At 41.3% G+C, this 24,631-nt stretch overlaps 1 protein-coding gene across 1 annotated transcript in view; it reads right to left on the reverse strand.

The window, feature by feature from the left end:
* The window catches only part of PDE4B (phosphodiesterase 4B), a 284,503-nt gene extending 279,084 nt beyond the window's left edge, over window positions 1–5,419 (reverse strand). The window contains exons 1-2 of the mRNA XM_066622876.1: window positions 5,378–5,419; window positions 3,157–3,392 (exon numbers count right to left, since the gene is read on the reverse strand). Coding sequence (XP_066478973.1) covers window positions 3,157–3,392; window positions 5,378–5,419 — 278 coding nt within the window. The remainder of the gene's footprint in view (window positions 1–3,156; window positions 3,393–5,377) is intronic.
* Between the last annotated feature and the right edge of the window lie 19,212 nt (window positions 5,420–24,631).

A 24,631-nucleotide genomic window follows, 5' to 3' on the forward strand; every position in this document is an offset into this window, starting at 1 on the left:
CCCAGTCCTAGAACAGATTGGGCTACTGGGTGGAGTTTCGGTGTCACAAAATGGCCACAGACAGTGCATAGAGTTACTTGTCAGTAACCATTTTGAGAGCACTGCCAGAAGAGGTGGCAGTGCTCTCAGATGTTGCTGCCTTGCTGCACCTGCCAGAGCAGTAAAGCAGCAGCGGGGACAAAACTAGGTAGGGAGGGGGAAGAATGGGGCAGGAGGCTGCAGGGGGATGGAACAATGGCACTTGCCAGATCCTATCCCTTCTGTCAGCAGCTTTTCCATCCTTTTTCTCTTCTTGAACTTGCCAGGTGCTGGTCTAAGGAGACCCACTACAGAGCAGGTAGCTTATGGAGGGGGCAAGGTAGGGTGATTTAAGTCCCTTAAGTTCTCCCCCCAGAGCCTCCTGATCCCATCACCACTGGATACAGAGCACTCCTTTTTGGTACAGTTTCACTAGCAAGGGGGGAAGGTTAGGATTGAGCCCCAGGTCTGTTAAGAGAAAAGGGGACAAGAGAGACGTTGCTGGTAGAGGATACAGCAGAAGTGTCATCTACAATGTTAAAATATTAAGGAGGTGATTCAGGCTGCTGTTTGAAGTCTTGGTATCTGCAAAAGATTACAGGTTACACTATAGTGGGATAAAGCAGCAAGGCAATTATTCCTTGAAAAGTGTTGTTAGTGTCACAGAGTGGGGTAATCGCCTTTCCCCTTAAAATGGATTAAGTTGGTTGTTGGCTACCCAGGTGTAGTGTATCAGTAATTTAGAGAATAAAACCTGGGTGTGGGTGCCTGAAAAGACAGACAGCAGGAGGAAGGGAGCTGGGGGTTAACAGCTTTTATACTGAAAGAAATGCTGAGAGACCTGTAAGATGGTAATTTTAGCCTCTTTTAGTTAAATGATCTTTTCTTGTTTTTAGCTACTGTAATTCATGTAAATATGTTTTTTGGAGCAATTGAAGCTCCCTTAAAGTTATAATAAAAATCTTTTACATGAAAATTGAGTGCAATAATTGACCAAGGAAATGTATGTTAATAGGACCTGGGGCTTGAAGTAAGCAAAACAGAAAACATTGTGGGGGGGGGGGTGTGGAGGATGGTGTAGGGGAGGAGGATTAAATCCTGCTTGACTTGGGAATCTCCCCTGGTCCTTCCCTACCCCAAGGGTGATGTTTGTGACAGTTAGAACATGTCTCTAGCACTAACCTGAACTCATCAGAACTCATCTGGGTAAAGGAGACAGTGACAGTAAAGACAACTGCAGTAGCACTTGCACTACCTAACAGGAGATTAATTTTAGATTATACACTATGCAAAAAATCAGAATAAACTAAATTGCACTTCGTTCCCCAATAGCTGGAAGACAGAAGTCATAGACAGATGACTAACATGAACAAAATAGCTCTAGTCTTAACTCTCTCAAAATATGTAAATATGTTACTGACAAAAAGGATTGTGCCCTCAGACTTCCTGCTGTGCATTTGCACCCATCCTCATGGAACACCAAACTGGAGATTTATTTCTCTCCTAAAGGCTCTAGAGAGAGGATGATTCAGAGTGTAGGTTCACAAACCTGCTTCCTCCTCTCATTCAAAAAACCTGACTATGCAGTCCTATCTCCAGAATGAATATTGTCACTTGCAATGGTTCATGGCAAGTGCCTTTAGGATCAGGCATTCCTACCTGTCACAGATACTGTTCTGAAATATAAAACTTTCTTCAGAAGTCCAGAATCCTGCAAAGTGAAGTATCTCAGCGCTAACAGTGATTATAATTGCATGTGCCACTAAAACTCAGTAATGGTTATGTCAAAATTTTTTATATTAGCCTCATAAATACTTCATTACTTTTTTTGCTATTTTTCATACAGTTTTATATAGATGCAAATTCATAAGTATTTATAGTCATTCTTCAAGAAGCCTGGGAGCCCCAAATGGGCACAGACTGCTGGTAGATGGAATGCACAGACCTGCTGATCTCCCACAGGCTCCAGAGGAGCCTGTGGACCCAATTCCAGGACTCCCCACACCTCCAAACATCACGAAACCAGAAGTGGCCGTTTTTCACTCTTTATAGCAGGAAGCCCCACAGTGGAGTCTACGGGCTCCTCCAGAGTGCCAGCACTGCCTCAGGTAAATGGAAAAAATCTTTTGTCCCTGGCAGTTGTGTGACCATGGTGGTCACCCCACCCTTTAAGGGGCAGAGACAGGGCTTCCCTGGCTGTGAAGTCACGATGTGCCAGTTTGGAAACCTTCACAACCTGCATGGTGGCACTTCCAGATGCACAGTGATGACATCATACATCATTGCTGGACTTCCAGGACAGCCAAGTGTGTGAAGCTCAGCTTGACTGGGTGTTGAGCTGTGTAGGAACAATGCACTGGACTTGGGAGGAGGGGAAAAGGCATGGGAAAACCTGGGCACAGAGGAGGAAAAACAGGAGGAGCTAAACAGAGCAAGGAGGACCTGACTCTCAGGAGAAAAAGAGAAAGAACTAGGAAGAAGTCTGGAAGGGGAAGCCAACTGCAAGTGTCTGGAAGAAAAACAGGGGTGTGGGAGGAGGCAGTCAGCTCAGGTTCACATCTACCCAGGGATAAGGCAACGCATCCTGGCTAGGGATCTCCAGACTGTTGAAAGCCATCAAATGACGTGGAACCTTAAGTCACATTGAAGACCCTATCTAGGGCTTCATTTCTGGCAGAGAGCCTTACCTAAGCTCTTTTATAGGATACCCTGAGAAAGAGGCAGGGAAGAAGGGTGAATCAACCCACTAAAATGATTAAGAGAGCACTCCCACATCGAAAGTAGTATGTTCAAAAAGTACCTTCCAAAACTCCCTGGAGATGGAGTTCGGAGGTAGAGATGTCAAAATCTCTAAATGCACATTTTAAGACTTACTATTAAATCAAATACAGTTATGCAAATACTTGGTAGGTATAGTTTCTGAACAGAAGCAGTAAACGTTAGGGACATGAGATTACTAGCTTCCACATTCAGATAACTCAAGCTACCATAACCGTTTCTAACACTGTGATCGATTACACATTATGAAGCAGACTTCCTGAAGAGTCATACTAAAGTCAACACATATTAAATAAAGTTACAGTGTTCAATAGAAATCAAATATCCCTCTCAAATGACATTTATCTTCAAGCAGCTTACCTATCCTGGTAAGTGGTAATGGCAATGCTGGGAAGGGTCAAGAGAGGCAAAGTTGTGGGTCTGGAAATGCTTTCTCTGTCTGGCGTTCTCGCTCTCTCACTCTGCCTTTGGGATAGTGGTGGCAACTGCAAATTACCAGAACAGCATCGTCTTCCTCTCCAGAGATCTATGCCAAGGGTATTGCTAGAAGCACTATAAGATTTGCTGAGGCCACTTGCTAAATAATCTTTTGTATTCTGTATAAAGAACAACACAAACAAGTAGACATGTTAGATTTACAAGATGTCATTTCATAAATCATCATATCAACTGTACTACATTTTGGAAAGCTGTGATATTGGTTTTCAAGATTTTAAATACAAAAGTAAACATGCAATTAACTAAAGCCCAAATCCTAACCAACTTTCCAACGCTGGCATAGCTGTGTCAATGGGACGTATGCTGCATCCTGCAATTGGGTGGCACTCACAGAGGCCTCCTTGAGGTAAAGAAATGTTCCCTTACCTTGGAGCTGCATTGCCCTTAAGTCAGTGCTGGAAAGTGCGTTAGGATTGCACCCTAAGGCCCAAATTAGACAGGCTATTAATATGTCAATGGCCCTTGTGCAATCATTTTTAACTGTAAATAACAGCTGCAAAGGAGATCACAAGTGCAACTACAGCAAGAGTTTTCTAACTTTTTACTTTCATGCAAGTCCCAAGAAAAATCACCCTTCTGTGGTCAAGCATAGGACTGCACTGTGACTTGTATAAAGAACTACCTTTTCAGACTTTTTTTTTTAAATAAACAAAAGCAAAACACAAAACTTTCCATGCACAATTGCATATTTTCTAGCTGCCTGAGGAGACTATGTATTATAGTAATTCCCCAGTTTATCAGCAGTGTACACATTCTTTAGTCAATACACCGAACAGGTTTTTGAATTGCTTCAAACCTGACATGATCAACATTATACCTGCATTATAAGGGCAATGCAGCTCCAAGGTAATTGGTCAACATTATACCCAGTCCAGAACAGAATGGGGGAAGTCATTAGAACATGAGAAACTCATCTACAAATTTGATCATGTTTTTTATTCATTCATTCATTCATTCATTCATTCCACCTTTATTGGCATAAACAATCCAACAAGAAACAAAATTAAAACATTCAGGGCAGCCACCAATCATTGATCAGGCAAAGAAATACAGAGGAATTTACGCCTTGACAGTGCCTTAAATATATATTTTGCTACATTTGATGAGCAGCACTCATTTCTCCCGTTTAACAAGTACCGGACCAAGTCTGTATCTGAACCACGAAAGCTTTCCAGAAATGGATATAGAAATCGATGGCGTAAATCAATATAGTGGGTACAGTACAGAAGTACATGGGTCAAGGACTCTTTTGAGGTCAGGTTGCAAGAACATGACTGGGGACTTTCCAATGGTCTATTAAATCTTGCTCTTAGTACATTTGTAGGTAAGATATTAAACCTATCTTACCTATATTAACCTATATTAAACCTTATACCCAGTCCAGAACAGAATGGGGGGAGTCATTAGAACATGAGAAACTCATCTACAAATTTGATCATGTTTTTTATTATTTCTAGGCCTTTTTTCCTGTTTGTTTGTTCACAGAGATCCCCAAAAGTGCTTATGTTAGAAAACATCAAGAAAAATATTTCACACAGAGAGAAAAAATTAATTTTTTTATGTTCCTTCAACTGCATTCCCTTATAGGAAAAAGCAACTCTTGATAATGTAATAGTATTTCTAAATTCAAACCTTGGAAAGAGACTTTCATGAGCTTATTTCGACTCCTCAGACACCTTTTCATGTCATGGAAATGTTTCAACAGAATCATTTTTTGTTTACAGTGCATCAACAGTAGACTAGCTAAAACTCACATATGTGCCAACTGAAATTGCTGCATAATTACAAATTTTCCTCTTAGGAGCAATTTCTGTACTTCCAGTTGTGAGCCTACCAACATTTATTTCCTCCACACATCTGAGTCTAGTGTCTCCCTGTCAAGTTAAAAGTCATGTGACAGACACTGCTGTCATTGGGACTGCACACAACAGCAGGAAGAGCTACAGAAACTATGCAATAGCCAATCTTGCAAATACATTAACACGTACACCTGCATTTGTTGTGAAACTTAATGCATAACAAGTGAGAACAAACATTGTATTTTTTTCACCATGTTTAAAGGTAAAACAATATACATACTTACACCTTCTGTGGTGACAGTCATCACACTCCTGCTTTTCTTCATGATAGTGATGAAAATTCTCCAGTTTATATCAAGCACTCTTCTCAACTGTGTTTTTGTCTGTCCAATAACTCTACCAGAAAAGAAAGCCAAATGTAACATTTTTAATCCTCCCCAAGTGATCAATCACATTTTTTTTACAGCAAACAACATTATCTTCATATACTGATTTGCCATTTTTTCAAATGGGAGGGTACCAGGATGCAGGTCTATTGTTATCAGGTGTTGTCCCTGGGGCATTTGGTGGGCTGCTGTGAGATACAGGAAGCTGGACTAGATGGGCCTATGGCCTGATCCAGTGGGGCTGTTCTTATGTCATGGAAATACTTAAGCAGAACAGAAATTAAAAAATAGAACCATTATTCCAGATAGGCACATGTGGAGAGGAAAGACTGAAGTTTGGCTTTAGATGATGGGTATTAACTATACCTCAGTAGCCAAACCTCAGCTTGCAAGCCATATGCAACTCTGAGATATTCTAATATATCTGAGATATGTAATATGCAGCTCTCAGAAATATGCTGGGTGAGCTTCTTTTTGCATCACAATTAATATTAATATAAATATAAATAAGAAATTTTCAAGCTTTATAATTATTTACTGGGTATATACTGAGAGTCCATTGGATTAAAATATGTTCCATGTTCATGGTGAGTAAATATATTTAAGAATCTGAATGCTTCTCAGAGCAGCCAATGGTGGTGCTGGCAGAACCCAATTATCACAAGGGCCAGGTAGAGCTTCTTCGGGTTGCATTCAGCCCATGGGCCTTATGTCTGACACCGCTGGAGTAGAAAGTAGGTCAGATTTCTTTATTCAGCTGATTTCTAAAATCTACTGAAAAATTAGCCTACCGAAAAAAAGAAAGGGCAACATTTTCTTGTTAATGTTATAAAAAGAAAACAGGACATGGCTTCTGTTGCTAGGAGTTGGCACTGAGGACAAACTGACCCAATGCTTATTGCCTATCTCCTTTCAAAAAAACCAAGTTTCATTAATTATAGCAGAGAGAAAATATTGCTCATACTTGGCTTTCAAATGAGACCATTATCACCTCTAATTGTAGTCAGCGTGCAATGAAGAGTCAATTAAGTGAAGTTATTTATTTTTGAGGTGATTCTGCTGGAGACAGATGCAGAACTGCCTGATGGAAATTAAACACCAAGCTCTAAATACAGATCTCTTCAAGAACAACCCAGAACAGTATTTTCTAGGGAAAAATTACAATTACTGCCATGTTACACAGATATCTAACAAGAGGCTTCAGAAGCCATAGCCTATATTGCACACACATACAGAGTCATGTGCTCTTACAATCTTTATGATAAAACAAACTGAGAAAAGAAATGCACACACCGATTTAGAAGGAAATAATACTGGGGGGGGGGGGGAAACAGAGTAACAAATTCTTCATTTGCAAACCAAAGCAGATGATATAGGGATAAAAACAGTGTCCTAAACAGTGAATTAAGGGAAGAGCTTTAGGAAGGAAAGGATTGGGATGAGGGAGATTATCTGATCACACAGATGTAATTACATCATTTGTTAGCTGGATAACAGTGGAACCATCCAATTTTCTTAATTATCATTAGGACTCTAAGAAACTGAAAGCAACTTTCAACAAGGACATGCATAATAAGTCATGTTTTTGTTTTTTTTCCTGTTCTGAAGATCTGAGATCATCTGCTCCCCAACCCCAATGGCTCATACAGCCATCAGCAAGCAGCTACAGCAGGCACTGAGCTGTCTGTGGTGCTCATGACTCCAAAACGACCTTCCTATATAATTGCTGGACTGAAAACCTTGAAACTAAATGTACATCAGAAAGGCACCGAGGAATATTGACATTGGTTTATTTAAACCTGCTCTTCTATTAGAAAGGAGTTTTAAAACTTTAACCCATTGTAAGTCTGGACAAAGTCTACAGAGCTCAGATAAGATGTGTGTGAATCAGACTCTGGGTTCCTCTACTACCAGACCTGCATATCAGACATGAAAGGCAACTCCAAAGTTCTCCTGACCCAAGAAGTAACTTGGGTGAGACCAATCTGGTACCACTATACCTGCCACCAGTTCTCAATTTGACCAATTTGTTGCTGAGAGCCCACACTAGGTTCTCCTTCTGCTCTGCCCAACTACCCAAGCTACTTCAGCAGACTTCAGTTCTGAGCATTTGACAGATAAATGAAAATACACACAGGTCCAGATGAAGCTGAACTGGTGCTTGAAATGGCACCAAAAGTTTCCACCCCACCCCTTTTTCATACTCATACTCTCTCACACTCATACTTGTTTCCCTATCTCACCACTTCGACCTTTCTGCCTCCTGTGTCACCTGGCACTTCTTCAAAACAAGCCAAGAATGGAGGACAGGCAAAGCAATCAAGCAGTGGAAGAGGTAGAAAGGTAGAGGTGGTGGCAATGGCAGTGATGATGAGGTAAGAGGCACTTTTTCAAGTGGGTGCTCCTTTTTTTAGCGGGGGGAGAGTAACTGGCCCACCTCACCCCAGCAGTGTCTGTTCTAGTGGCTGTCTGCTGGTATTCATTTGCATCTTTTTAGATTGTGAGCCCTTTTGGGACAGGGAGCCATTTAGTTATTTGATTTTTCTCTGTAAACCGCTTTGTGAACTTTTAGTTGAAAAGCGGTATATAAATACTGTTATTAATAATAATAATAATAATAATAGTCTTCTGCCTTGTTTAACCTCCTCTGCCACCTGTCATTTCTTCAGAACTGGCCAGGCGGTGAGGACATGCTCCTCTGCACATGTTCCATTTTGAATACACACCAGAAGAGGTAAGGAGACAATGATCCTCTTCCCAGTGGCTCTCCTTCCAGAAGAGTCATTGGGATCAGGTTCACAAAACCTCCTACTTACTCCTTACGCTCTACTGGTGCAATTATCAGTAGTTGGGTTAGAGGAGGAGGTACACTACTCCCTTCTCACTCACTCTTCAAGGGCATCCCCCAACAGTTCACCACCCCCTCAGCCCACCACCCAGAGCAGCTGTTTCATTGTCACGTGGGTGGGCCAGCCCTAAATATATCTAGAAACCAAGGTGTTTGGGGATTTTCCTCCTACATGAATATAGGCGTGCCCCCTTATTCACGGGGGGTTCCATTCCAGAACCCCCCACGGTTAAGTGAAACTGCGGATTCAGGCGAACACCTCTCCCCTCAATCTCCGGAGCGTCCAGGGAGTTCTCTGAACTCAGCAGAGGCCACAGGCGTCTGTCTGTGACTTCCATTTTCTCCATGAAAAGGGAAGTGACATTTTTAATGCCTTACCCAGGCCTCCTGATGCCTCATAATGCATCAAAAATGTCACTTCTGGTTTCACAGAGAAACAAGAAGTCACTTTTTTTAACAGAAAGGCTCAATCTGAGCCCAGCAGAGACCGCGGACAGATGCCTGCAGCCTCTGCTGGATTCAGAGGACCTCCAGAGGTGAGGGAAGCTCTCCTCGCCTCCAGAGGGGGCAAGCGTGGGGGGACAGTGTGTACCCAATCTGCAGATAAGTGAATCTGTGAAAATGGGAGCTCCCCCTATACACAAAAACCAGAGAAAACCATCTCTGTATGTATTACTTGAGATATATAACATTTTTTAAAAGCACAGTCAACTTCCATTAGAAAGTTTCCTACTGTGATTCACAATGGTTAAAAGGATTGCAAAGATCCATCTTTTTTTTCTTCTTGCAATCCAATCATTAAAAATAAAAATAACAGTGCTTTAGGAATTCCAGTAACCCATCTCTAAAAGAAGGTACAATTATATTGCCATTGGTTTTCATTAGCTCCCATTATGATGAGAAAATCTATACTTATTTGAACATATTGCACTGCTTTCTATCACACGGTTTAACTACTGTGCTGAAAGCAAAATTAATTCTTGCAGTATTTCAACAGCAAAAATGTATAACCATTTAACCTACAAGACTTTTACTACAGGTGTGATACTCAATGCGTTAACATATGCCAAAATGAGAAAAGGTACCTTTTTAAAAAGATTAATGCTGTGTTAATATATTCAGTTAGAATGTCTACTATTAGCTATCAAAATGCTGCTATGTTTAAAATATACTGAAGAATAATGGCTTCAATCTAACTGAGTTCTGCTTGCACAAGAGAGCTTTAAAAAAAAACACACTCTGGGGACCCTCCAGAACTACCATATGGCACTGGAGGATGCAATTGGAAGAGGGTTCAGCAGAAGCTGGAAACAAATATGCCTTGCACAAGTCTTCCACTTGTAAGCTAAGCCAATATTATAAAAATACCTATCTGTAGTGAACCATAATTACCAAAAACAGCACTAAAACAAGCAACTACTTTTCTTCTTTATTTAAAAATTCCAGACTTTCGATGTAGTACTTTTAAGACATAGAACTGGAAGAGAAACAATTGCTCCTCAGTTTGTACACAAGAAGATCTGTGAACACAAAATTTATGGACTGCAGGCCTTAGATTCAAATCCAATTATCTGTATACAAGCACATATAGCTGTCACTACAAAGTTAAACAACACCTTGTAGTTGGGAATCTCTGGAAAGAGGTCAGAACTCAGTGGTAGAGCATTTGCTTTGCATTCACAATGTCTCCGTTTCAATCCTTGAATAACCACCATCCACAAAATAGAAAAAAAAGATCATCCAAATTCCAGTACCTTTCTCCACCCACTCAAACAAGCACCGCATGGTAAAAGATGTTATGCAAAATCATCACAAAAAGAAAGCTAGTTAGCTAGCTATGAAAGATCAGAGGAGTATCATTCAATAAGTTCCAGGAAAAAAGCTTACAGATGATACTGGTACTCTAATTATAACAAAATGCATAAGTATGATCAATCTGTGCCAACATACATAAATTTTTTTTAAGAGCAGACTATTTTAGGAACATTTGTCGTAATCCTTTCCCATCTTTTTGAGGTCATTTCCTGACAGTTTCCCCTTCAAGTAAACTCAAAAACAAAACATGAATGCCTCAAATGAGATATTTTTTTTTATTTTGCATGACAGTTGTGCACGCATGCAAGTACATACCATGCATAGATCCTGTTATCATTTTAGCATTGCCAGCAATCAGAACAGTTGAAGGTGTCTTATATCCTGGCAAGTCAGTGGGTTGATCACTATAAAAGCACAGTCATTATAATTGACTAAAATTCAAATGTGCAAAAAGAAATTCAGAACAAACTTCACTACCAGACTGACCTAGACTTAAACCAGACTGATCCAGGCATTTCTGTGAAGCAAAAGTTAAACAAATCAAATGATGCACTTGAGAGAGGATCAGTGGGCTCCCCTATGGCTACCCTCATGCTTTCCAAGCTACCTCTTGTACTTCCTTTTGAGCACAAGCAGTTGGATCAAAGCTGAGAGTTCCATGGTAGGAAAGAGTGGATAGAATGTTTATGGAGAGGGAACAGGAACTAGGATAACAGGCTGGGCAGAAATGCCATAAATCCTTTGAAGGATATCCCTGATGAAACGTCCACAGCATAAACCTAACAGCAGGAGGAGTGAGATACCCCTCCCCCTTAGAGGTCACTTAGGTAAGGTCAGCAAGCAGTGTCAGGATATATCTGAACATCAACATATGAAGAAGGGCTTGAAAATGGGGTTTTGAACATTTGGGGAAGGAGATAGATATCCTCCTTTAATAGTACCCGAGTTGTTTGCCTGGTAAACCCATTACGCAGGCCTACAAAACTGAGGGTCAGAAAAGTTTTTCCCAAAATTTATGGTGGTTTGATATGCATTTGGGGTTCCGATTCAAAAAATAGTATCCGTTTTGCCCTATCACATCTAGTTTTGGAGACACGGCATAGCCTCTTTAGTGAATGGTTCAAGCAGCTTCCTCATGAGGAAGCCTACAAATGTTCCTACATGGCTATGCCGTGTCTCCAAAACTAGACGTGATAGGGCAAAACGGATGCCATTTTTTGAATGGGCACCCCAAATATACCCAGGAATTGGTGTAACATTTAAGGAAGCAAAAGGTGTGTTGGGCTGTGTTATCAACCACACTGATAGTGTAGTACAGGGGTGCTCAAACTTTCAACTTTAGGGATGCTGGACCTTTAACAAGTGTATAGAAGAGAGAATTGCAGCAGGTGCAACTTGTCATCCCACAGATGACAAGCTGCGCCTGCTGAAATTCTCTCTTCTATACACTTGTTAAAGGTCCAGCATCCCTAAAGTTGAAAGTTTGAGCACCCCTGGTGTAGGAGAACACTGCAAAGATTATGTACAAAACCTCAAAGCAAGAGATTGCTGGATGAACTCTCTGGAAATATCAACTTTAATTGCTTGATGAAGAAACTAATTGTTTAATTAAGGGGAACTGTGGCAATAGCACTAAGTTATTAAAGACCTTCATACATTGCCTTTCAGGTTACATGAAAGAGAGAAATAAAGATTAAATCCTTTTTTAAAAGCCAGACAGAATAATATAGTGGCAAATGACTGCTATTCATTGCATCACCCACCTGCTGTTTCAATTCATCAACAAGAAGTCATGAGGCTTTCACTAGAGCTAAAACTTTCTAACTGAAGTCTCTCATGAGAACAAGGTTTAAGGATAGTTCTGGATAAGAACTGCAGTTTAGGGAAGCAGTTGGCAAAGCAATATCTGCAGCTTTATCTGTCCAATGATACACTCACTCATACTGCAGACTACGGGGCAAGACTCAACAAGCTAGGTACAAACATAAAGCCTTATATTGACTACCATGATCAATGACATCACTTCTCAAATGACAGGTCAGGGCCCATAAATGGGACATGGAAGTCTTGTGATTGCTGATGAGAGCCTGTTGATTGGTTTCTGATATTTGAATGCAAGCTTCTAAGGAAGAAAGGGGAAGAAAATGACAGTTTGATATGGATATGTATAGTCCAACAATTGATAAGTTTATATTGACTAAGGGCACAATCCTAACCAGGTCTACTCAGAAGTATGTTCTATTTTGTTCAATGGGGCTTACTCTCAGGAAAGTGTGGTTAGGATTGCAGTCTAAACCTATTAAAGAATTTTCACACCACACATTTCTACTATATAATAGTAATCTAATCATTGAATCTTTATAAGCATCACATGGTGAACATAGAAAAGCACACAAAAAACCTGGGTTGCTTATTTTTATAAACATTGACTGAAGGCTAAGTTCACCCTCCACCTCAGGTATTCTTATGATACCAGTTCACATGATAGGCATGTCTATCAGTGTAGATTTTCCTTTGGTCCCTGATTGAGTTGTTGTTCCCTGATGGAGTTGTGTTCCAGAAACTCCATGGATTTAAAAAAAAAAAAAATCAGTGGATACCAAAACAGTGGAAAAAGAGCTTTAAAGACCCACTTCCAGGTTTCTTGCTCCTCTATTGCAGAAGAGAATGCATTGGTATAGACACTATACCATATTCAGTCACTAGATGGGATGCATAATGGAATCTACTGGAATGAAATTATAATTATTTAACAGCACAAAGGTAGGAAACTGGATTTTGGTGCTTTTTTCCCCTTGTTACAAGGCATTTAAAGGTATCAGTGGATATCAAGGCCCCACGTGTATCTACCAAACTGATAGCACCATCATTCCTGCTTTGCAGAAATACAGTCACAGTGGAAGAAAATTCAAGTTCTCAGTTTGCATGATCCATTTCTTCCAGATTAAGGGGACTCACTGGGTGTACCTTTCTAGAGGGCTCCCAAAAACACGGAGCTGCAAGTGGCATAGTTGGTGCATTGGAGGGTCCAGATTCCAAAACAAAATCTTTTCCTGCAATGGGACTTGAACCACAGATTTATGCAGCGCCTGCAGTGGCAAGGAGAGGCAAAAAGGACTTCAGCACATCTCTCCTCCAGGGGATCCAACAGATAATTTTCACACTTCATCACACTAACCTAGAGGCTGAAGTTGCTGGGCTTGGTAATCCTGAACATGGTGAATGAGAGAGAGAGCACTTACGGAAAGCCTTGAGAATTTGTTCTATGAAGAGATAAGCACTGACTAGATTTATGCCCTAGTGCAGTGGTTCCCAAGCATTTTAGCATCAGGACCGCCTTTTAAAAATGACACTCTCATTGGGACCCACCCAGGTTTACAAGACTTTAAAAAAAAGGAGACCTAAAAAGAAAAATATTTTTTATTTCTTTAATTACAAGTAATAATATTTTTATTTGTTTATTTACACAAAACTCAATTTCTCATAATGAAGCAGCCCTAAAACTTTATACACACACACACACACACACACACACACACACACGTAAAAAATCTTTTGGGGGAAGTTCTTTATTGGGGGCATCAACCAAGAACACATCTATTTGGACTTCGTTGCAAATTGCAGGAGCTCAGCTCCTTGCAAATCCCATGATCTGAGCTCTTTGCAAGACAGCTATCTTGCAAACTCTAGGAGCTGAGACCCTGCAGGGCCTCAGGGCTGAGGCAATTACCTGTGTTCACACTGAAGGCTCTGCCCAGCCCTTTGTGAAATCAAAAATCAGGTTGTGACCCACAGTTTGGGAACCATTGCCATAGTGAGATGTGGAGACCTACTGTAAACACAAAACGATGAGGAGGGTATTTTTCACCCTAAGGTGTATGACATCTTATTTTTGACTCACTGCAGAGTAAATAAAATAGGATTACAGTATTCTTTGCAAATTTTGCCAGCAAATAACAGCAGATAATTGCAAAAGCAGCAATTAAAGTCACCTCACCTTAGCAATGGATCAATGAGCAGCACCATAGGATGTTGCTTTATAGAAATCACTGTGGATCTAATACTAACAGTCTAAAGGTCAACACTCATAGCCAGAGTCAAAATAAGAAATGAAGTAAAATGAGGTTTATTGAAGATTTTAAAGTAAGAAAGAAGAATTAAAGTTGGAGACTCAAGCATACATCAAGTGTTTTAAAGTAGGCTTTCAAGCAGACAAGCTGGCACGTGTAAAATGTTAAATTTCAGAATGTAAAAAGGTAAAAACCCTATATGGCAATTATATAATTTCTAACTTAAATAATCTCATCATATATATGCTGCAAAACATTAATATACACAATCTTTATATATAATGTATGTTTATTTGGAAGCCTTTAAAACCTAAAATCATGTTTTTATTTCAGATAAACCCTCAACCTGTTTGACAGGCTGCAAATAATCCCAAATTGTACCAAGATCACTCTGACAACATCTAAGCATCATGGAATCATTCTCCAGAATCCTAGATTCTAAAGTTAATGATCACTATCTTGGGCACCATTTGACATTATGAACATCACCAGACATTGACACTAATTTCAACAGGAAGGAAATCTGAAATGTTTCAGTAAACTTTTAAAAAGCTTCCTTAGTTGTCAGTGTATATACGCTGCGCGTTAAATATTTTTTTTAAAGGTAGTAGTTGCACATTTTATTATTTAAACTTTTTGCCCTGATCTTCCACTCTTTAAATGGAGATGGCCACAACTAACAATCTTCAAAAAGAAGCCCTTAATAAAATACTCAAAACTTTACAGTCCAATCCTAGCCTGCTCTAGAGCAGGCAAGGCGGCTGGCCTGCACTGCATCCAGAGCAGGTCTGGGCAGGTTGCAGCATAACTCAGAGTAAGGGGAATTCATTCTCCTTACCGCCTATCGTGTGACAGCTGCTGCTATGGAATTACTTGGATTTGCGCCACCTAAAGAGGGGGGGCTTAGGTTCCAGCAAAAGTGCCGGATCCTGGTCCCGCCCCCTCCCAGGCCCAGTCCTCCCAACAGCCCACCCACTACCCACCCCAGAACGCCTTCATTCCACCCTCCCCTCAACCGATACAACTTACCAGCCGAAGTCTGGGAAGTGGCACGGGGAGAATGTTTTTGCATCCATCTCCCCGACACTCGATGCAAACATTGCTTATGCCACATTTGCAACACTCTCAGTGCCAGCCCAAGGGCAACCCAGGATTGTGCCCTCAGTTTAATTACCATCAATACATCCACTTTTTCATTAGTTCCCTTCAGTTCTGGAAGCAGCGTTAAATGTGTGTTCTCCATCATAGAGTCCTCTGGGATTTATTCTTAATTCATGGGGGATGCCACTTCAACATCTTACTCTGCCTCTGCTCCCAAATGGCATACGTTATCCTATTTTGACAGGTTCCAAAGAATGCAGTGCCAAACAAAAATTCTGGCTGTTGCAACTGAGCCTATAACTTTCAACACATGCCTAAGAATGTTTCAAATGCCAAGAAATATATGTGGAATCTGTCACAAACATGTCAGAAGTATGAAATACTACAAGACAGACAACACCAAGAAACATGGCAAATGCCATTGGTTTAAGTGCTTATGACAACAACAACAGCAAAAATGAGAATTCTTGGGTCATGGACATAAAGTTAAAAAAAATTGCCAAGTGCTCTCTAACTCTGATCAGGTAAGGTACTGCCACAGAAATTCCACAGCTATCCAGTGTAAAGCAGGACCAGTCCAACCATGAAGCAAGGTGAGGCAGGCTATGGGGATGAATCTAAATCAGTGGTTCCCAAAGTCATACTAGGAACCCTGTATTTGCAAGGCAGGGGAAGGGGCAGCAACACCGTCTTGACAATTATGCTGCTGCTGTAGAGGGAGGGAGTTTTGCAACTTACCTGGGGATTACTTAAGCTCCCTGGAGTGTCTAGGGAGCCTGCAACTGCCCCTACAGCCCTCCTGGCAGCTTCAAACTTCTGTAAAAAAAAAAAGGGAAAAAAACCACTTCCTGTTTTCGTTGCAAAACTCAAACTGGTTTTTTTTTCCTTTTTCATAGAAGTTTGAAGCTGCCGGGAGGGCTGCAGGGGGGGCTGCAGGCTGCCCAGACCCTCCAGAGAGCCTTGGTGAACCCTAGATAAGTGGAAAAACCACCCTCCCTGGTAGCAAAATTATCATCCTGATCATATTGCTGCCTTTTCCTGTTCCTCAGTGGGTTGTGACCCATCAGTTTGGGAACCACTGGCCTAGAATGACACCATACCTATCAAGCATTTCTATGGCATCTCAGCTAGTCCTCATTGGCCAGATTAGGTTTTTTCCCCCCACTCTATCACTTGAAATAATGTGGCAGAGCAGGAAGCCAGGAGATGTACTTCCCTACTTCCACTTCTTCTTTTGCACACTATTTCAAAATCAGACAGACAGAGCAAGATAAGGCCAGGGATGCGTAACTCGGAAGACAGACTCAGGTCACCAAACATGCATTTTTGGTGAAACGTGCACACTCAAGACACATGTTTTGAAACCAAAAGTGACTTGGGAGTTTTTTGGGTAACAAGTTGAGACTCAAACTGGTGTCTGCTCACTTTTTTTTTTTTTTGCCGCTTCCACAGCGTCCCAAAGAACTCATAGGCAATTGGGAAGCCAATTTAAGCAGCCCAAGTTTACTTTGCATTGCATCATGGACTCTGTCTGATGCAATCTCCCTTCTCTAATTTATTGACACAAGAGGGGATTAGAACTGTGGTCCCATCACTAATCCGGAGTAGTTACTGACCACTTTAGCCCACTGGGCCATTCAAGGCCCTAGTGTCTACCTAAACAAAAAGAGGGGCTACCAAAAGGCAGACATTTCAACAGAAGCTATTCATAGAGAAGCAGCTACAATTTAAAACACACACACCAGGAATGGTGTTCCCACATACTTGATTGTTCTTCCTATTTAGCAAAGCAATTCCCCTACTTTTGAATTTTTTTCCTGCTTTATGAATTGGTTCCTTTGCCTCAGGAGTTGGAAAGCCAGTATGGTATAGGACAGGGCTTTTCAAACCCCAGCCCAGGGCTGGATCCAGGGTTTGCGCAAAGCCCTCCACTCCATGAGCAGAGCTTACCATTCCGCCTCTGTGCCATTCCTTCCCATTAGATCTGGTCAACAGGACACTCCAGGCAGTTGCGTCTGCCCAGACATCCTGCAGCACAGCCTTCTGGGATGCCTGCCAACAGACATGACTACCCAGAGAGTCCTAGTGTCCAGATTTACTGGGAAAGAACATGGGAGAGAGATGGAATGGTAAGCTCTGGTCCAAATGGGGACCAGTTTTTTGGTTCACCGCGGTCATGAGTTTGGCGACTGCTGGTGTAGTGGGTAGAATGCTGGACTTGAAACATGAAGGTTTAGCTTCCCAGGTTTGAATCCTTCCCTCTGTGAATTGGCCAGTTATTTACTGCTTCTAGTGAATTTGATTCCCTGGTTTGAGGAATGAATTTCCTGACGATGCATTCAAAATGCACTATTGAAGCATGACTCATTACTTGAAAAGACTCAGATTTGAGTCAAACAAAGTCCCCAAAAAGGCTCTGGACAAAACCCCACAGTGCCCATTAAGAGTCAAGCATGAGTCAAATCAAAGGGGGCAGGAACTCGGGACTCAACCCAAGTCTCGTCACGTGGCTCCAGCACATCCTTCGATAAGGTGATAATACTATTCAAGACAAAGGACATGAGATTGGCTATGGGAAGACCTGAGAACTGCGAACTTCCCTGTCATCAATACTCAAACTATTATCTAACAATCTGGCTACTGTTAACCCAGCTTAAAATGACCCCAGAGATACTCTCAAATTGCTTTTCAAAACTTGGGTTAAATAAGGTCCTTTAGTTATACCAGTCGAAAAAAGCCAGATGGTGAGGAATTTACTTTGAATTTAATCGGAATTGAATCACAGCCACATTACATTTTCCTTAAGGACAACAGAAATATGCTTCAATATGTAAAACAAAAACAAAAAAATCTATTTTAATTCTCCAAGGATGCAGGTGCGAAACGAGGACATTCATGAATTGTATATCCTCTGACAGGTTTTTAGGGCATTAAAATAGTACTATAATTATATATTTGGCAAGACTTGCCTGGCCCACAGATGTACATATTTGGCTCCTGTTGCATATATGCAACATTGGGCAGAAATGGCTTAGGTGGCAGTGCTGGGTTATTTATTGTGGGTTATTTTTCCCCCTGTTTTGGTGCTGCACAGTTGTTCTGCTGCTGTTATTCATTTTACATTCCTCCTGGATTTCATGCAGTGTAACAAGATTATTGTACTATATCTATTTGTAAGCAGCTGCGAATGCCTGCCATGGAAGTGTGGAGTCTAAATGTTTATAATAAAGAAAAATGCATAACACAAGCCCATGATACGCTTGATGACCAGATTACAGAAGAGTAAGTATTTCAAACATCTATCATGATATATATCTATCAAATATATATCATGATTGCTTCCAATACCAATACACAGGGTGAACCAAAAGTAGGTGGACAGTAATTAAATACAATATAACACAAACGCCATAGTTATAATGAACACCATCATTATAGTATAACCTTAACACAAACCCTATTCCACCTACTGTCCACCTACTTTTGGTTCACCCTGTATATCATGATTCCTTCCAATACCAAACTTAAGCGGTTTGGTTCCTATTGGATTGGACACAAAATAGATTCACCAAAAAATAAAGTAGTGCTTTCTGCACATATTCAAGGAAATCCCTAGGTAAGCAGAAGTATATTCTTTGTAAATTAATTTAGAAAAGCCAGGCCAACAATGACCTGAGCTCACTGGACATATAGGACATCCAGAATATTGTGTGCAGTTACTATTCCAGCACAAGAACCAAGGGCATTGGAATTCCTATGGTAACCTTGGTCCAAGGTGCAGACTCAAAGACCAACCAACTCACCACTATTTTATATTGTTTCTGTCTTGTGTCTAAGCGAGTATCAGTTAAGGTTCAATTAGTAGCTGGCTATATGTTGAACTTGCTGTTCAAATGTAACTATTAAGTTTTGTTACAAAATAGAATACGAAGTTATTAACTTACACACGTATGCATGGTTGAGTTGCTTATAAGATTTCCAGCAAATATGTTACAGGTTGGGATCATCCTTCAAAGGTTTGAATCATTGGTCAAGGGTGTTTCGTGGGAGAGGCTAGCTCCTCCATAGCAAGTGAGTAAACTGCATTCACAGCTCATCACTAGGCTCACCCCTTGCCTATAACCTTCGATTAAGGCTACAGGGAACACTCCTAGCAGCAACTTCACCAATGTGTGAACCTCTGAAACTCTTCTTCCCTTTTCCCCACTAATCTCCCATTCTCAGATCTTTTTACCTCCTTCCTTGCACCCCTAAACCAAACTTCGTGCCCCTGGGTAGCTCATCTAATCTCCCCACATCCTTTCTATTTCCCCTCCACACTGATTTCCCCCTCTTTGCTCTGCTCCCTCTCCTCCCCTTTGTCTTTCTACTTCTAACGGCTTTCCCAGGGCTCTATTGTGTGTGAATTCATCATTGGCATCCTTCAGTCTTGGAAGACTATGGTATCGCGCTCTGAAAAGTGGTTCTGGAGCAGTGTCTAGTGTGGCTGAAGAGGCTAATTCAGGAGTGACAATTCCTTCCACACTGGGAGCAAATGTAGTTTGTCCCTGGTGTGTCTCCCTGGCTGTGGGCCTTCCTTCCTTGCCTCTTTGCCTCAGTCTGTTGGGCAAGTGTCTCTTCAAACTGGGAGAGGCCATGCTGCACAGCCTGCCTCCAAGCAGGACGCTCAGAGGCCAAGGTTTCGCACCTGTTGAGGTCCATTCCTAAGGCCTTCAGATCCGTCTTGCAGATATCCTTGTACCCATAGGGCACTTTCCCTGCACGAGTTCTCCATAGAGGAGATCCTTTGGGATCCGGCCATCGCCCATTCTCATGACATGACCAAGCCAACGCAGGCATCTCTGTTTCAACAGTGCATACAAGCTAGGGATTCCAGCTCGACCCAGGACTGTGGTGTTTGGAACTTTGTCCTGCCAGGTGATACTGAGGATGGATCGGAGGCAGCGCATGTGGAAAGCATGGAATGTGAATTTTAGCCATAGAATTCCCCATCTAGAGCGCAAGTGAGCCATTTCATTTAGGCCCAGTCTGAACCCCTTTTACATGGGCACCCCCCAAGAAGAACAAAAGACAGAGGCTTGGAAAGATTATAGTTTATTGAATTAATAACCTGCAATCCCATTGGCCACTATACAGGATGCCTGCACACAGTTGTTTTTCCCCATGTGAATGCGTTTTTAAAAGCACTGCTGATAACACTCTTAGGGTGCAATCCTAACCCCTTATTTCAGTGCTTTCCAGCACTGACCTAAGGGCAATGCAGCTCTGAGGTAAGGGAACAAACATTCTCTTACTTTGAGGAGGCGTCCATGAGTGACACCCAACTGCAGGATGCAGCACATGTCCCAATGGCACTACTATGCCAGTGCAGGAAAGCACTGGCATAAGGGGTTAGGATTGCACCATCAGTGTCCAAACCAGCATTTTCTTGTCTCACAAACAGTAGAACTTTCTAGAGCAGTGTGTCTCAACTGTAGGTTGGGACCCACTAAGTGGGTCGTGAGCTAATTTCAGGTGGGTCCCCATTCATCTCAATATTTTATTTTTCATATTTTTAAACAAGACTTGATACTACCATGATATGTGACTGCATTTAGGGAAATGTTAGAGACTTGTTCTTTTAACACACTACTATTCTTTTAACAATGACAGTGAATTGAACTTATTCCTGGGTAAGTGTGGGTAGGATTGCAGTCTAGGACTATTAAAAATTTTCCTGCTTGATGATGTCACTTCTGATAATGACATCACTTCTGGTGGGTCCTAACAGATTCTCATTCTAAAAAGTGGGTCCCGGTACTACATGTGTGAGAACCACTATTCTAGAGGTTTTCAGTAAAAGTCAGAAAACTTAAGCCCCTGAGCAGTTTTTTCACTGCTTAAATTTAAAATATAGCATCTTGCCTTTTAACATGTGTCATCTCCAACACCGATTAGTCACACACGAAAAAGAATTTCATTTTGCATGAGTAATAGATGTTCAATGAAATTGTGGCCTTTAACGCAGTTGTACACTCATGCACAGATTCCTGTAGGTAGATTTTTGGCTGTATGTTACTACAATAAATCTGTCTATTTTCTAGATGGTGCAGTATGTTACCATACTAGTTGATAAAGGTTCAAATGTGAAAACTGGTTCACAAATGAATGTGCAACAAACTACTGTCAGATTTCTTCATAATGAACATTCTCCACATTACAAGAACATTACACAACTGTCAGTCTCTGTTCTGGACAGCACAGATGGGCATTAAATGCAGGCAGGATTAAGGCACATTGTTGTAGTAAATGAAACTAGAAAGCTCAAGAAAACCTTAATTGTGCTGTGCCTTACACAGTCAGTCTTGTCACTTACATAAGAATTTTAAAATAAGTTGATTGCCTTCTTATGTAACATCCAAAACTGAATTTAAACAAAGCTTTCTATTTTCAGTACATCCAGGTAAGCCGAGATAGGCTCTTATTTTAATGCAGTATTTCATGGAACTGGTTCAAAAAAACATGCTAGTCATTTTTTTTCTTTTTATTTATTAAAATACAGTTGCGCACCACTTAACAGGGATCGGGACCGTGATCCCTGTCATTAAGTGGTGCTTGACTCAATGCAAACCCTCCACAGGGAAGGGGATGCTCTGCTCCCCTTCCCTCCCCTCCCCTCCAGAGGGTTGTCTGAGCCTCCTAGAGGCAGCCTCTGCAAGGCTCAGACTGAGGGAAATCGCATCTCTCACATGACTTCCAGTTTTATGGAGGAACCCAAAAATTGCACGAGGCACAATTTCCCCAGTCTAAGCCTTGCAGAGGCAGCACGCGAATGTGCGCTGCCTCTGGGAGGCTCAGACAACCCTCCAGAGGCGAGAGGAGCAGAGCCCCCCCCTCGCATTCAGAAAGTGGGGGTGTGCGCACCCAACGACCACGTGACCACATGTGGTCATCAGAAATGTGATCCCGGCTTTAGTTGGAATGTCGCTAAGGGGCACACACCTGTATTAATATCCTTCTTTCCTCTTTTTAATAGGGAGGACCCCACAGTGGCTAGCAGAGTCACTTCAAATCAACAATAAGCAAGAAAAACAAAAAATGGAACCTAAAACAATACAATAAAAAGCAGTAAGATATAAAACTCAAGGAAATCTGGCTTTGTGGGAAGCATGTCAAACAGGACAGTTGCTCCATAAATATGGCTTCCAGATAGTTTGAAGTTTGTCTGGTCCAAGAAAGAACCATGTAAATCTGGTAGCTTTTCCTCCATCTCTGTACCATATGAGTGACCGGAACAGTTGTTCTTTACATTTAAAGTTGAAAATCCCAGTTTCTATGTACAAAATGAAGGGATTTAGAATTCATTCATAGCCTGTTCTCTAATAGTCCCTGCAGAATTTTTGTCCTATGCAAACCATTTAGAGGTCCAATGACTTCCAGGTGGCACCTATATACATTGCTAAGTGTCAAGATGCCGATGCTACTATTTCAGCAGGTGCTATGTTTGAGCTAACACAATCCTAAGAATGCCCAGTAGCAAAGTCAAGAAACAACAGCAAATTTAACAAGGCTGACACATCTGTTGCAACTACACCACTAATCATAATATTGTACACAGATATCATCCCATACTAGCCACGGACAAAAGGCACCACTCAGAGTACAGTGATGACCAAACAATTCCATGTCAGGTACACACACATTCCATACATGGAGAGTAGCCAGAAAGAGACCATAGTGTCTACTCTGATAAACTGCCAATCTGAGTAGATCCGCATTGAATCCCAAAGGCGCTCCCAGAGAAGGGTTAAAGTCCAACTAATGGAACACCAGACAGGAGGAGGACCATGAGCAGCCATGACCTCTAATTTCACTCTTGCTAGCGCTTCAGTGAGCAAGGTCATGGCCAGGATGCAGACCCTCAATCCCAATGAGGACCTGCAGTGACTCAATGATTCTCCCCTTCTCACTGTGTGCATCCTGTCATGGAGACATCCAAGGTAACTACCCATGGATGATTGGTGGTTTTACAAGACATCATGAGAACAGATAAGCTGGAATGAGAGCTGTCAAAGTGATGCCTCTATTCTAACTCCCTGCTCTTCTACTGGAGGTAGTCCTGATATCTACATATGCTGTCTTGGGGATAACAATGTGATCATCAAGGTAATCTAGAGTAGGAAGTTTAAGTTAAACTGTAGAGTTTCAAACATTTAGCTCTGTATGTTGTTGCCCTTATCATGTAAGGTAGTGTTTCTCAAACTGTGGGTCGGGACCCACTAGGTGGGTTGTGAGCCAATTTCAGGTGGGTCCCCATTCAATTTCATATTTTATTTTTAATATATTAGACTTGATGCTACCATGGTATGCAACTGCATTTGGGGAAATGTTACACATCTGTACTTTTAACAGGCTAATATGTATACGCTTTTAACAACGATAGTAAATGGGTCTTACTCCTGGGTACGTGTGGGTAGGACTGTAGCCTAGGATTGTTAAAACTCTTCCTGTGATTATGTCACTTCTGGTCATGACATCACTTCTTGTAGGTCCTGATAGATTCTCATTCTAAAAAGTAGGTCTCAGTGCTAAAATTTTGAGAACCACTGATATAAGGAAAAATGGATCAAGATTTTAATTAGTTAACAGTAGTAATAAGTAGGACAAAAATGTCACCTCTTGGTGGCATATCATACAGTTATTAACAGCCCAATCCTACTTAACACCCACACTGCAACACATCTACGACGTCAATGTGGTGCATGATGAATCCCTTAGGGGAGTTTTGGCCTCTGGAGGCCTCCTTGGGGTAAGGGAACATTTTTCTCTTGCACTTCGGTAAGTTCACGCCAGCCCACTGGGTCTTCTTGGATTTGCACTAGCTCTACAACTGACAGAAGTTTGCATGGACCTGGGTCAGGGGATCAAGGCCAGGAAGGGGGATAGGAAGAAGTGGGTGAAAATGGTTTTTATTTTTTCACAGATTTCAATGTTTGGCAAAGTTAGTAGTGCAGAAAGCAGTGTTATGTGCTTTTATTCCAAGGGTACATTTTTATAAATTGAAATTGGTTTAAAAATGTACTAACTAGATGATATAGTCTCAGCAGATGCAGCCACATGTATTTTCTATTTTTTTTATTTTATATAGGCAGTATAAGGACCGAATAGGACTGGGCCATTACACAATTTTCACCCATCCCATGTATGGAGTTACACTAGATCTCCTTATCCAACAATATCGTAGGCTGCTCCTTGTCCTGATTCTGACCCTACCCAAAAAAGATAAGAAAAAAAGAAGTCATGAGTATTTGATCAGCAATACAAATAGGAACAGTTGAG

This window comes from Tiliqua scincoides, chromosome 4, assembly GCF_035046505.1.
Source record: "Tiliqua scincoides isolate rTilSci1 chromosome 4, rTilSci1.hap2, whole genome shotgun sequence".
Lineage (NCBI taxonomy): Eukaryota > Metazoa > Chordata > Lepidosauria > Squamata > Scincidae > Tiliqua > Tiliqua scincoides.